This window comes from Mustelus asterias, chromosome 12 (assembly GCF_964213995.1).
Source record: "Mustelus asterias chromosome 12, sMusAst1.hap1.1, whole genome shotgun sequence".
Taxonomy (NCBI): Eukaryota; Metazoa; Chordata; class Chondrichthyes; order Carcharhiniformes; family Triakidae; genus Mustelus; species Mustelus asterias.
Genome location: NC_135812.1, coordinates 5873572 through 5889150, shown reverse-complemented (window position 1 = coordinate 5889150; position 15579 = coordinate 5873572). Strand labels below are relative to the sequence as shown.

Below are 15579 nucleotides of genomic sequence, written 5' to 3'. Positions count from 1 at the left end.
AAATGTCATTTAGAGATCCTTGCCTGGAAAGGTACCAAAAAGCACAGCTGCAGTGATGGGTGAAGGGATGCTTAAGATGTGGAGTCAGAGGAATTAAAACTTTCTGTGATGGGGGTGGTGAAGCTGTATAGTTGAAGAGATAAAACTCTGAAGATACTTAAAGCCTAGGACAAGAGTTCAAAATTTAAGACACTAAGGCAGGGGTTCTCAAACTGTGGGTTGCTGCTGAAGGATATTGGCTACTGTTCAGTAGGTCTTAAGGAAGTCTTTGTAGTCTGTATTTATTAACTACAGGAACCATGTACATATATAGTAAAAAATTCAAGCTCGGAGATGTCTGCATGCTTGCTTGTGTACAAGGCACTGACAACACTAAACTGACCTCCAAGTGTGGGTGATGTGTTCTCTTACATCACTATATGTACCGTACTCAGTCCCACATTAACCCTATATGTGCCAGACCCTTATACGACAACTGCCCCCCACCCTTGTCAAGTTTTTATCCAATATATTGCAAGTTACAAAAACAGAAAATGCTGGAAAATCTCAGCAGGTCTGACAACATCTATAGAGAAAGAATCGAGCTAACATTTTGAGTCTGGATGACCCTTCATCAGAGCTTATTCTAGCGATTCTATTCAAGTTATTCTAGCTACTCTTTGCATTTACATCGTTGTCAAGTCCCTAAGCTCATGGGTTCAGGAGGTCTGGAGGCCTTAAACTACTGTTGGAAGCATAGTAGGCTTTGTCGTTGTGGGTAAAGTTTGTTCATTTGGAGTTAGTTCTGGAATCTGTGTATATTTTAATTTTTTTTCCCCATCCTTTGTATGGAACTGCTCTGTCAATTCAGCAGTTTTGGTTATAGGTGGCTGTTGTTCCATCCCACTTTTTTGCAAGATGGACAAATGTGCTCATCTCCACGTTGTTTTCTTCCCTCTTGTTCCTTCATTGTGTTGTCTTCTGTGACAGAAGATGGCCTTTCCTGTTATGAGAATGTTTTTTGCAGTAAGCTCACTGTTGTGTTTGGCTGTCTGCTGTACTGTTGGCAATGGACCACTACTACTTGGTTCCAGCAGAATCTGTGGCACTATCATGCTGGCTGGGAGTTGTAGCCGTTGCTCTTTGGTCACGGTGTTGACCTCATCAGAAGTTGTCGGAGATTGAAGCGCTTATGGTTGCAAAAACATCCTTCCTCTAAGGACACCAAAACTGCACACAACACTCCAGATGTGGCCTCACTGACGCCCCATGCAATTGCAATAAAACATCTCTGTTCCTATACTCAAATCCTCTCGCTACGAATGCCAATATACTATTTGCCTTCTTTACTGCCTGCTGTACCTGCACACTTACTTTCAGCAACTGATACATGATGACACCAAATTAATTAATTACTTTTCTCCCCTTTTTTTGGAGCGAGCTTGGACGGCATGTGTTCAAGCACCGACTTGGTTTGACTGAGGGAGTTTTTAAATGGAAGTTTCTGACCACTGAACTATTTAAACGTTTTTCAGGACTTGCTTTATCCTGGAACTTAAAAGCTTTAGCTCACCCTGGTAGGTCTAGTGACTCTGCATTCTGGGAATTGAAGCTCGAGTTTTAAGCAACCCTGTGGAGTCTCCTGCTGCTATGAAGAATTTTTAATTTCTACCATCAGCTTCCAAGCCTGCCTTTTGAGCTTTTCCCTGGAGATTTTCCTCTTCATATCTGGATCGATCTTTTCTTATGTTCAGAATGCTTCTTTGAATTTTTTTAGTCTTGCAGGATTTTAGTTTTTCTCAGCATTTTTGCGAGTTTTTGTGTTTTTTGCATTCGCTGCTGTCATGTCATAAGGTGTTGGATACTGTTCGGTAGGTCTTATGAATTCTTTGTAGCTGAAAGCACGTTTACTGAATATGTTTATTAACTACAAAAACTGTGTACGTAAGGACATAAACATGTAAATGTTTAAGCTAGGAGCTGTCTCCATGCTCCCTTGTACACACGACTCTGTCCACACTAGAGTGATCCCTAGGTGTGGCTCGTGTTCTCTTACATCTGTGTGTAGGTGGTACTGTACTCAGTCCCTCGGTAAACCTATATGTGTCAGAGCCTTATATTGCTGTTGCTATCCGCAGTGGGGTCGAGAGACAACACTTTTTGGTCCTGAGCTACAAGGCAGTAATGTTGGCTGTGGAGTTCAGACTGAGTTTGCTTTTTTTTTGTTTGCTTTTTGTTGGTTGGTGTGGTTTAATTGTCTCATCTCTGTGACCTGATTATTGCTATAACCACAGCCTGTAAAACACAAAGGACAAACTCAGCAGTTTTAATCACCTCTCCCCCCCCACCCCCACCCTTTAATGGGTTACTCAACAACTGTCTCTCCTTATGCTCCAACCCTCAGCTCAATAAGTGGAGAAGTGCACATGGCAGCCCCAGGGACCCGATTCCCAGCCTGGGTCACTGGCTGTGTGGAGTCTGCTCGTTCTCCCAGTGTCTGTGGGTTTTCTCTGGGTGCTCCGGTTTCCTCCCACAGTCCAAAAGACATGCTGGTTAGGTGTATTGTCCATGCTAAATTCACCCTCAGTGTACCTGAACAGCTGCTGGAGTGTGGCAACTAAGGAATTTTCACAGTAACTTAATTGCAGTGTTAATGTAAACCTACTTGTGACACTAATAAATAAACTTAAAAAAAACTTAGGAGTTTGTGGCCAATCCTGGGACCAGAATCTGCAGTTGCAGATATAATATAAAAGTTCTCCCATTGAGTATGAGGAGCTAAAGTTTTGGAGCCATTCAAAGCAGTATTATTTCCATGAAACATTTCTTACAATACAATAAGATCGTCCACAGCTTGCTCACAATAAGTACCAGAATATAGTGAAAGAGTCTGAAGAGTGACAGGGTGTGAAATCCATGGTGTTGTTGAGGTGAATTGAATGATATGTTTTAGAACATCAGCTCGTTGGTTAAATAAGTGATGATTTGGAGTTGCCGGCGTTGGACTGGGGTAGGCACAGTATGTAGTCTCACAACACCAGGTTAAAGTCCAATAGGTTTATTTGGTAGCACGAGCTTTCGGAGCGTTTCCCCTTCATCAGGTGAGTTAAGTAAGTAGTATTGGAGCTGAGCAGAAAGACCAACAGGCAGGCTTGGAATTCATTTATTAATTAAATAATATAATGGCAAAGATACAATATTAGGAGGCAGAAATTACATAAATAAAGGAACGGGTCAGAATTTTAAAGTTTAACTTATCAGTGTCACAAGTAGGCTTACATTAACACTGCAATGAAGTTACTGTGAAAACCCCCTAGTCGCCATGCTCCGGCACCTGTTCGGGTACACTGAGGGACAAATTTGCATGGTCAATGCACCTAACCAGCACGTCTTTTGGACTGTGGGAGGAAACCGGAGCACCCGGAGGAAACACATGCAAATTCGGGGAGAACATTCAAAAGCCGGGTCCCTGGCGCTGTGAGGCAGCAGTGCTAACCACTGGTCAGGAAATATATAAAAAATATTGTAGGCAACAGAATTAAATACACAATATTGGGTCAACAGAATAAAAAAAAAATTTGGATGAGGAATTAAATAGATATCGGGTCCAGGAATGAAATAAATAATAGTTCCAGAATTAAGTAAGTATGTTGGGACAAGACCACAATTATTAGGCCAAGGAGTTAAGAATTAAACAATTAACAGAATCAGCTGGGCGCTTTGGCAGCATCCATGAATAAAATAAGTATATTGATGCCAAGGGTAGAAGACAACTAATATTGCGACCAAAATGAATTAGAAAATATCCATGTTGGAAATAAATAAATAGCTCGAATTAACTGAGGCTGCTAGAAGGCAATATAAATGCATGCTTCCAGTAGCATCAAATAAAAATGAATTAAAAAAAATAGGAATGATGAAGTAAATGAAAAATGGGTGCAATTGTGGGCGGGTGGCTGATGCAGAAAAGAGAGAAATGGGACAATAAAATCATAGCACTTTCAGAAAAATGTAGCTCAGAAGGTGGTTATTTGGCCTATCATGTCTTACCTGGCTGAAGAAGAGCTACCTAGCCTAATCCCACTTTCCAGCTCATGGCTGTTGACCTTTATAAGTATTGGCAGTTCCAGTGCGTATCCATGCACCCTTTAAAATATATATATTGAAAATGAGATATTAATTTAAATAAATATTTATCATGTACATATATTAAGAAATGCGTTGGAGAATCAATTACATTAAAAACCTAACTTTGGTTGGGAGCCAAATGACAAGTTTTATGCCACAGTGACATCCAGTGGTAGCATGCCTGAAACTATAGTCCAATAAATATTTCTCATTACGATACAAAATGCTGATAAAGATGGTTGCATGACAAGAAAGCTGATGGAGACAGAAAGTGCATACCATAAGCAAGAGTTATAATATACTAATGGTAGATTTGGTGTTGCTCATGGTTATTCCTCTCCTCATCTTCTCTTTTTGCCTTCCACTTTCTGACTGTCTTTCTTTCCCTAGTCGTGCTTATCTCCAATTTGTTTTCAATACATTTTTCTCCGCTGTCTCTCCTTTGCATTTTCCTCCCTCTCTGCCACCAATTCCATCTTCTCTTCTCCTACCTATATCTCTGTCCCATCCACTGCATCTCTCTCCCTCCATTCCTTTTCCTTCTGGGGCTGGGGGTTGCTCAAGGTTTTAAATTAAACATGGTGGAGAGTTATTTGGGACCAAAACATCCCAGAGAAACAGATGCGAACTGCTGAGTTAGAGATGAGATTATATTCAGGATCAGTTGAGACAGATAGAACAAAGACGAAACCTGAGCATAAAAAAATATTTTAAGGCACAGTCAGGCTGATCTGAGGCCAAGCAGCAGGAAACAGTGGTACCAGAGAGATTGCAAAGAGAGCAGCAAGTCCAGAGACAGAGGGCAGCGAGAACCTGGAGAGGAGAGGTGACATCTAAAACATGAAGTTGTTTTTACTCATCTGCAGTTGCGTTGTTGTATGACAGTGGTTTGCTAGTAGATAATGAGGCTCCAGTGTGGCAAGGAACTATGACTGACAAATGGAGTTACCAGAGTGGAAGCAGGTCATCCTTGATCCCAAGGGACTGCCTAAGAAGAAGAAGAATTCTGATAGATCGAGGCCAACTACTTGCATCACAGGAAGAGTAATAACTGCTATTTTAAAGTGGAATTCTTCTAAGAATGTTCACATAATTTTTTTAATGGAGCGAATGTCTGATAAATGTTGTAATTCTGTGGATATAGGATATAAATACTTCATGTTTTTTGTTTCCCAGATGCTGCAAGTAGACCTAGGGACACCTTAACCTCCAAATTGCATGCCATGATGAAAACATCTTTAAATGAGGGCGATGATGATTTTCAAACAGAGAAGAAACGGATCCGTATACCTTTAAATGACCCACAGGTATTTTTTCAAACTATTATTCACACATGGCTAAAATTTTAAGTTCTAAATTGCATAATTGAGTTAGCATTCGTTGGATTTTGCGAATCAGGCTAACATCCTGGATACCATTCTGGCATCTTGTGCGTGCCCCAATTGCACTGGTTAATACAATAAAACTCTTGGAACAGATGTTAACCAGAAAATAACTTAAGTTTTGCAAACTGGTTAGGGTGTTGTTGGATGTTTTAGAAATAAGAATAGCCATTGGAGCTAGATAACCCACTGTAGGTTTAATATTGTGATTAGATCAAATCATGGAAAAGTCAACCATGAGGTTAAAATACATCAAATAATGTTTTTAAGTTAATATATCATTTATTTGACTAATGCAACATTCAAGGGATTTAGACATAATTTAACCTTTGATGTTGTAGCCAGTGCATCGTTGTTGCCCAGAATTATTGCCAACTACACAACAAAGGAAGGAAAGTTAGCATAGAAATAAAAAGGTGAACATTTAGATTTGATTTGATTTACTATTGTCACATGTAATAACACACAGTGAAAAGTATTGTTTCTTGCGCGCTATACAGACAAAACATACCGTTCATAGAGAAGGAAACGAGAGAGTGCAGAATGTAGTGTTACAGTCATAGCTAGGATGTAGAGAAAGATCAACTTAATACAAGGTAAGTCCATTCAAAAGTCTGATGGCAGCAGGAGGGAAGAAGCTGTTCTTGAGTCGGTTGGTACGTGACCTCAGACTTTTGTATCTTTTTCCCGAAGGAAGAAGGTGGAAGAGAAAATGTCCGGGGTGCGTGGGGTCCTAAATTATGCTGGCTGCTTTGCTGAGGCAGCGGGAAGTGTAGACAGAGTCAATGGATGGGAGGCTTTAGGGGAATGCTATTGATTTTCAACTGGAAGGTGAAATTGTATGCAAAAAGTTCATATATGTAGCAAAAGATAAAACCAATATGTCAGTATAACTACAGGGGATGAGCAGCTTTGATTTTACTGTGCTTTTATTTTCTTGTGTTCTAGTACTCATTTAGGACAGCAATGAGATAACTGTTAATAGGCGACTAGTTCATTTTTTTCTGTGCCATTATTTTGTAGGCTCGAAAGCGGAGGTGTATTGAGAAGGGAGTATGTTATATTGATGATCAAACAATTTCGGACGAAGACAATGATGGATCACGACCATGGAAAATGAACTTGAATTCTGAGGCCCAGCATGTCCAAGAAGCATTGGTAAGTCTCCTTGTTGAATACATTTGATGCCAATTTTCTTTTTTTTTAAAAATGATGCGTATTTTGTTTTATCCTAAACAGCAGAGAATTGAATATCGTTCAATGCTCAATTTTAAATACAGTGCAAAAACAAAATCTGTGACTTATGCTGGAAGACTGAGTTTTAGACTTGCAGATCAAAAAACCCTGTTTGAAAATTCAATTTGTGCTGCAGATTTTAGGAGAGGAATAAACAGAAAATGACAGCCGTGAGAAGGCTTCATATATTAATGGCATTTATAATCTTTTTCAGTAACTTACCTAACAGGTTAACGTGCCATATGTGGCACGGTGGCACAGCGGTTAGCACTGCTGCCTCACAGTGCCTGGGACTAGGTTTGCTTCCAGCCTTGGGTGACTGTGTGGAGTTTGCACGTTCTCCTCGTGCCTACATGAGTTTCCTCTGGGTGCTCTGGTGTGTCAAAATGGAAAGCGGGGTACTAATTTGTAATGTCTAGTTCCTGCCGACGGTCACAAAGTTAATTCAGATAAAGCTGTTTTGATCTAGGTGGATTGTACTCCATACTGGGCGGCACGGTAGCACAGTGGTTAGCATTGCTGCTTCACAGCTCCAGGGTCCCGGGTTTGATTCCCGGCTCGGGTCACTGTCTGTGTGGAGTTTGCACATTCTCCTCGTGTCTGCGTGGATTTCCTCCGGGTGCTCTGGTTTCCTCCCACAGTCCAAAGATGTGCGGGTTAGGTTGATTGGCCAGGTTAAAAAAATTGCCCCTTAGAGTCCTGGGATGCGTAGGTTAGAGGGATTAGCGGGTAAAATATGTGGGGGTAGGGCCTGGGTGGGATTGTGGTCGGTGCAGACTCGATGGGCCGAATGGTCTCCTTCTGCACTGTAGGGTTTCTATGATTTCTATGATACTATAAAACAGTTACTTCGATAGTGTGTAGCTAACTTCTCATGGGGTATTATTATATCTTTGAATAGCGTTGTTTTTGAAAGGGATTGAACTATAAATTTTCCAGTTTTGAGTAATTTTTAGTCCTGCAGGAATGAATAAAGCCAATCAGATGTTGGAATGTATTATGAGGTTAATATTGAACCAAATGGTGAGGTGATTCTGCCACTTTATAAATCATTGGTACAGCCACACTGTGCATACTGTGTACAATCAGCTTTTCAAAGTACTGAAAGGCTACAGAAAAGAGCAGCACAAATGATTGAGGGATTGATTTTTTTTTTCCCAATTAAAATGATATGGGCCCAGTATTTACTGCCCTTCCTGATTGCCCTTGAAGGTAGTGGTGAGCTACTTTCTTGAACTGCTGCAGGCCATGTGATGTAGGTACACACACGGTGCTGTTAGGGAGAGAGTTCCAGGATTTTGACCCATTTCTCCCACACCAGGCTTTGAGCCACACATTCATTTCACTGATGTTAATTTGATGCCGAACTCCTCATATTGAACTTAGTTGCTTGTCCTGCCTATGTCGTTGGTACCTACATGGACCACCAGCATGAATTCTCCTCCACCCATTCCAAATTCCTCTCCAGCCCTGAGTAGATATCCCAAACCCTGGTACTGGGCAGGCAACACAGCCGTCTGGACTTCTGCTCCTTGCTACAGAGAACCGTGTCAATCACTATCACTATACTATCCTCTACTACCATTACATTCCTAAGTGCTCCCCAAACTTGAATGGCATCTAGTGCCATGGTCAGTCAGCTCATCCACCCTGCAGCCCCCACTCTCATCCAAGCAAGCTGAAAGAACCTCAAATATGTGGGACAATTGCAGAAGTTGATATTTTTGTCCTCTGGGGTCCCTTACCTGCCTCAGCTGCAGTCACGCCTTCCAGTCCCTGAACACTTCCCAAACTGCAAGGTCCTATCCTAAAACAAAGCATCCAGGTAACTCTTGCCAGATTTAACAAGATTCAAAGCAATAGAAATACCATTTTTAATTTCATAGCCAAACCAAGAAACATAATCTGGCAAGAACTCTTGCCCTTCCTGCTGTGTCGCAGTCTGCACAGCTTAGCCACCAGCTCGATAACTGCTCCAACATCCTGATGAATGTCCCCCTCAATTGAACGTTATATCAGGCATGATGTTGCCTGGGGTTCCTGATAACATTGCGACTGATTCTGAAATTACAGATGGTGAGTGGGCCCAAAAATTGGAAGCCCGCCCTCCTTCTGTTTAAGGACAATTTCGGTGAGGGTCACCTGCTGAAGGAGCGGCTCTCCGAAAACTCGTGCTACCAAATAAACCTGTTGGACTTTAACCTGATGTTGTGAGACTACTCGCTGTGCCCATCCCAGTCCAATGAGGGCAACTCCACATTATGATACTATGGGTTTAGGCATGATGCCTACATCATTGGGCACTCCCAGTTACCACAGCTCTTTTTGTGCTTTGCTCAACTCGATAGCGAGGTGGTATGGAGGGATATCCATTAGAAGTGGCTTATGATGCCCATCTTGGGTGGAAGGGAGAATGCCAGCCACGCATCAACTAGGGAGAACCATAGATGTTTTGGAATTGTCACAAAATGGCTAGTTCTTGTTGGACTTGGAAAACTATTGGCCAATTTCTGTACACTGACTTTCTATAGTTCTAGAGATAAATGTTGATCACAAGTTAAAATTCTGTTAATTGTTTTGGAATACTAAAGTATTTTATGTTTTCAAAATATAAGTACAAAACAAAACTGCAGGTGAAGTTCTCAAAAAGCCTATTAAAATAAATATTAGAATTGGAAATAAAAATTAACACACCACTTTGAAAATAATACATCTTGTTCTTTGCCCCATCCAATCTTCCTGTGGGTATTGAAAAAGTGCAATGTGTTGTTCAGTTCAGTGGACACTAGGGGATGTTGTTGTTCTGCAGTAACAGACCTACTTGCATGATTTGTATCACTGGTCCTGTTAAGTCGACCACCTCTGAATATTTATTTATTTAAGACCATATTGCATTGCTTATGAAGAAAAAAAGACCTCCCCTCAAAGTTTTCTTCTTTCCTTTCAAAATTCTTTAGATATTTATGGTGCAAAAGGAAGCCATTGGCCTGTTGTATCTGTGTGAGCTCAATTTTGAGGATTCCGTACCCAATTCTACTTCCCTTCTCTCCACGTATCCTATGTGGCTTGTAACGTTTATCCAGTTTTCCCTTAAAAGCTGCATTGGCCTCTGCCTAAACATTTCTTGTTCCATTATGCTCTGTCGTGCCTAAATAAATTTCTCTTGACATCATTCCTCTCTCTAAGTAGCAATTTTAAATTGATGACCTCTTGTCACTGACTCCCCAACCTGAAATGGAAATATTATGTTTATTTGAAAAAGGCCACAGAAACGAAGCTATTGCTAGATTTTGGCCTTGAGATCAGTAACGGTGCCAACTGAACACAAGACACTTTCAGGTAGGTCGGGAAAATCGGAAGGCAAGTCTGAGAGGGGTGTTAGATGTCTTGAATCAAATAATGTATGAACTCTTAGCCGATAAACTTAAACACGGAATTAAGTATGTAAAATATATATTTTTAAAGAGGATGTAATTGGTATATTGAGGTGAATTTTTTTTAAAAGGTGACTACTAAAAAATTTCCACACATACCTTTAGGAATTTTAGTATGGCTATTTTCTGCTGCACGGAGTTTGAAAGGGTTAATGTTGAATAATTGCATTGATCTGGTAAAATATGTACGCAGTTCAGCGAGGAACAGCTGTTCCTTATTTACAGTGCCAGATCCGTATATCATTGGTACCATAGTATTAAAGATCTAAAACTTCTTTCTCTTTCCAAACTCTACTTGAAATAGGAGAACAGTTAAAGCAATCATGTACAATAAATATAGGGCATTCAAGTCAATACTAATGAGGGAACGTTGACAACAAAACTTGTTGGAGATTTGTTAAAACAAGATTGACTGATGAAATATTAAGTGTCTAGAAATACACACACTAGAATGTTCTCATGTGAGGGTTACGTAGTATTTAAGCCACCCCATATTTCTGGAGGCAGACTCGTGAAAGAATGGTCATGTCCAGAGGTACAAGGATCTTTGAGTTTAAATAAATTATATATTTGGCCCAAAGTTAATTTCAGGTCAGCAAAATAAGTTGCAAATTCTGCTGTGATTATAAACTGCTGCGGGCTTAGTTTGGGAGGGCTGTGTAATTAAAGTCTCAAATACTTCTGAGGTTGCCATGAAAATACTTTTGATACTTTTCCCCATAAACTTTCTGTGGCTTTTTTGTGCGGTAATGGCGCAACCTATGTACCTACATTCTGCATAGCAAATTGCCAAAGGTATATTTAGACTTCAATTCTGCTTTGCATTGACAATACATTTTTGCAATGCTCATCACAAACTTTTCCTGTTTGTGCATTCCAAATGTGTGTTGACTTTTGCATAGGATGTGATTACTCTTATCCCTTGCTTTGTAATTTCTATTCTGTATTCCTATTTTGATCTTTTTATTTTGTTGTAGCCAAATTTTTAAAAAATGTTTATTTATACATGTATGCACACATTATAATTTAAATTATTTATTAGTCACAGGTAGGCTTACATTAACACTGCAATGAAGTTACCATGAAAATCCCCTAGTCGCCACACTCTGGCGCCTTTTCAGGTACACTGAGGGAGAATTTAGCACGGCCAATGCACCTAACCAGCATGTCTTTCAGACTGTGGGAGGAAACTGGAGCACCCGGAGGAAACCCACGCAGACACGGGGAGAACATGCAAACTCCACACACTGACCCAAGCCGGGAATCAAACCTGGGTCCCTGGCGCTGTATGGCAGCAGTGCTAGCCACTGTGTCAATGTGCCGCTCTTGTACTGTTGGAAAGAATATTGAATGTATTTAGCTGCACAACAATTATGTGTATGAGAACATATTTCACGAATGACCACTTGGTTTATAAACTTGAGCAATAATCTGCAATAAACAATTTCAGCATGCAGTAGGAAAGAACTATTATGCTTGAGCTCAGAAACTCAGAGATGTGAATCAGACTTTCATTGTTCACTGTTGAGATGCAGCCTGTGCTCTAACACAATGCAGTGGCATTCTCTAGTACCATTACAGGAGGTTTAATGAAATAAACTGAAACTGGGATTGGTGAAAAAAGGCAAGAGAAAAGTAAATAAAACAGATGATGTAGAACAGAAAATTATATGTAATCTTGGATTTGCTAATGGCATTGCCAAATTACAAAATCCAAAACATATTTGCAGTAACTAACTGATAAGGTATACCTGGAAAGTAGAAAATCTGGATTGCACATTAATATGAAGAACAAAGGTCATGCCCATAATTTTCTGTCAAAATAATGGTAAGGCTAATAGCGTTAGTCGTTCTTTATGTGCAAATTTTTCTGCTACTTCAGGCAAAGGTAGATGTGCAGTTAAACGCAGAGGTCCAAAGATTGCTATTCAAGATGCGTTGTTCTGCTGAAAATTAATACATCTAATTTCTTCAGGTTTTAATTGTTGCTGGATTTTTTTTAAAGTTTGGCCTTTCTATGTTCTTGTTTCCCTCTAAATCCGTTCTTTCTTTCCCTCCTCTGCCTGATTTGCCGTTGAAGACACCTGCTCTAACTTTCACACCATTGCTAATCCTGGCACTGTTAATTTCCCAACCATTAATTTAATTGGTTAAGAAGATGCATAGTTGCCTGCCCTGTTTCTCGTGAGGTCTCAAATGTCCGGTTTCCCTCACTTTGATGTTATTATCTTGCCCTTTTTCAGCAACTTGTGGTTCAAGATATCATGATTAAACAAGCAAGTGCAAATCTAACTTCTGCTATTTGTTGCCCTGCTAAAGCAAATCTTGAGAGCATTCTTTTTGGAGCTATCAAAAAGATTTGCACGCAGAGTTGGAGAGGTGCTGTTGAATATGCTGAATAATTCGAATACCATGATTGGTTAATGTCAGAGAATGGGTGTTGTAAAGACAGCAAAAGGATTGCACTATTTTCTGCTGCTTTTGGAAGATTAGCAAAGATATAGGAAGGCTAAATACATTTTCACAAAATGAGGATAAGAGTTTATGAAGTTATCCCCATATTAGATGGAATTATGTTGAAACACGAAAAAAGTTAATGAGGAAAAGATCTAAATGGGAGAAATGAGTTGGTTAAGAGAAATATTAGGATATTGCTAAAAAGAGAGACATGCTGCTGAAGCTTTTCATTTTGCACCACTTAGGACAAAGGCTAGAATACCAAATTTCATACAATCACAATTTATACTGCAGGAGAAAAGAGTGCTCATTGGTTGGCAAGCCAACTGTGATTGGCTGAAGTGTTGCCCTGTGGAAAATATTGGATAATTATAGGTACAAGAGTTGAGGAAGACTAGGGAAGCGCGAGGCAGACAGTGTCAATGGTGACTTTTCACAGAAAGGGCTACTAATGTTTGAAATCGTCAGTGACTGGTTCAGAATTGACAATTGAGGAATAAAATCAGACAGCCCTGTCATTTCTGCTGAGCTGATGGGCAGGGATTTATTAATATTGGTTGTGTGAATGTGAGAAACTGAAGTAAGCAGCCATTTAACTGACTATTTAACACGGATAAATAAGTAGAGGGGAGCTGAAAAGTGTGTGGGATGGTGTGGGGTGAGCAGATACACAAATAATGCTACAGATATGCAAATATGTGAATAAGTAATTGGAGCTTTGCTTTATTTCAGACTTCAGTATTTTAACATAATTCTTCCAGGACCTATTTACTTGAGTTCCTTTTTTTCATTTGTGTTGCTACTAAAAGCCAAGTTCCTGCAATTTATGATGAATGACTGACAGTGTATGGTAATATTTTTAAACAAATGTACATTTATTGCTGCTGTCAAAAGATAACAGTGTATCAAGTTTTATGAAGATAAATTTAATGGTTTCGCAAAATGCCTTTAGGGAACCCAGACTTATTTGAAGGATGGATACTGATAGTGTTGTTGAGTCAGAACTCAGTGGGAATGTGATGTAGTAATTTAGAAATATGTTAATAAGATTATGCAAGTATGTAGAAAGATGCAAAAAAAGGTCACATTTTCAGGATAAGTTGCAAACATTAAGTCAGTATGTGAAAGGAAACCAGAAGCTGCTTTTAGAAAATCCAGCAACGTATATAGATCAAGAATAATTTACAAAATCTGCAGTAAATTTAAAGAAATTGGAAATGGCTGTCTTAAGAGTGTGAAATTGTTGATATGCTAACATGTCCCCTTACCTCCATAGCAATGTGATATAGCCACATAGTAGATCATATCATGGCACTGGTCTGCCCCTCGGGAAACTGCTCCCAAGAAAATGCAGTTCTTATAGAAGTGTGAGTTTTTAAACAGCAGTCAATGCTAAGGATCAAGAGAAATTATTTTTTACCATTTACTAAAATGAATATTTTTAACAACAGTAAGTTAAGGCTGAGTTATTTAATGACTTTAAAAGAAAGTTGAATAATGATATGGTTGTAAAGAGGTTTGGAGAAAATTGGATTGGTGTAGTTGATTTTTTTTAAAAATTGATTGCATAATCTGGAAGGTTTATTTCTGGGAAGAAGCAGCTTGTTGTAGTGAATGCAATGCATTCACAATATTTCATGTGCGTATATATTTACACACAAAACACGAACACATTACAGGTTGAGAAAAGAACTGGAACTTCTGAGGACTGTTAAAAGCACTTGGTACATCCAGTGATGCATTGAAAAGAATCTTAGTACTAGTGCGACAGTCTTTAGCACAATGCTGTACTGCATTGAGGTTTCCTTACAATGTTCATAATAGATTAAGAACGACTTCAATTACAAATTTCTGGAGACTGGCAGTCTGTCACAATGGAAGTCATAGCAGTGTCTGAGGGTAATTTACAGTAATAGGATGAAGAAAGTTGCGGATTTGTATTACACTCTCTCACCTGACACCGCATTTGATCCCTTTCCTGTTGATTGACATTTTGAATGGGCCCTTTGAAATAAACTCCAGCTTAATTAAAATGTTCGCTAAGTTAGCTGCGATCAGTGAGTGCCTGTGATAAATATTAAATTGAGTTCACCTGCTGGTTACAGAGAGTGCATAAACAGCTGCTTTGTGTCGCGTATCATGAGATCATCGAAGGAGAGCAACCCTCTTGTAAGAAAAGGATCAGAAAGAATGGATGCTGAGTGATAGTATTGCAAGCTCACTTCACTTCTGGTATCTTATTCAGGTGTGAGAGTGTGAGATTTCACACGGTAGGAATTCAGAATTGTATCATTCAGATGCCTTTGTAACTATGAAGTGGAAAAAGTTTGCTTTATGTGGCACCTTTTTCTTCTCTTTTCATTTTCAACAGTGAAAGAGTCAGTTCACAATGTACTTGTTACCTGTTAAACTACACTTACAATCATATTTGTTGATTAGAAAACCATTGTCGGTTGAACTTTTTAATGGTTCAGGATACGAGTTCTGGAAGATTAAGAAGCTTCCCAAGGGATACAACTATAGACTACGATTTTATCTGTGGTTAATAAAATGAAAGAATTTTCTACCTTTGAAACCAATGTTTCACCAACAGGAGGCAGTCTTAACAACAATTGTGACTGTTATTCTTTGAAGTTTCATAGTATTTAATAGAAATATAATTAGTGGTGTAACAGTGTCAGCATTTTCAGTTTCAGAGCCATTGGTCAACAACACCTCCGTGTTTGGGTTGAAATGGTAGCTTGCAGAAGCAGCAAGATTGTCATAGTCAGAGGCTTTTTCCCAGGATGGAAGTGTCAATTACAAGGGGGCACAGATTCAAGGTGAGAGGGGGGGGGGGGGGAATGTTTAAGGGAGATGTGCGGGTGAGGTTTTTCATGCAGAGAGTGGTAGGTGCCTGGAATGTGCTGCCAGAGGAGGTGGTGGAAGCAGGCATGTTGACAACAGTTAAGAGGCATCTGGAT

General features: G+C 39.6%; 1 protein-coding gene across 1 annotated transcript in view; it reads left to right on the top strand.

Moving 5' to 3' along the window:
* Positions 1-15579, top strand: part of brip1 (BRCA1 interacting helicase 1) — a 206643-nt gene that overhangs the window by 5577 nt on the left and 185487 nt on the right. The window contains exons 5-6 of the mRNA XM_078224638.1: positions 5284-5414; positions 6513-6647. Coding sequence (XP_078080764.1) covers positions 5284-5414; positions 6513-6647 — 266 coding nt within the window. The remainder of the gene's footprint in view (positions 1-5283; positions 5415-6512; positions 6648-15579) is intronic.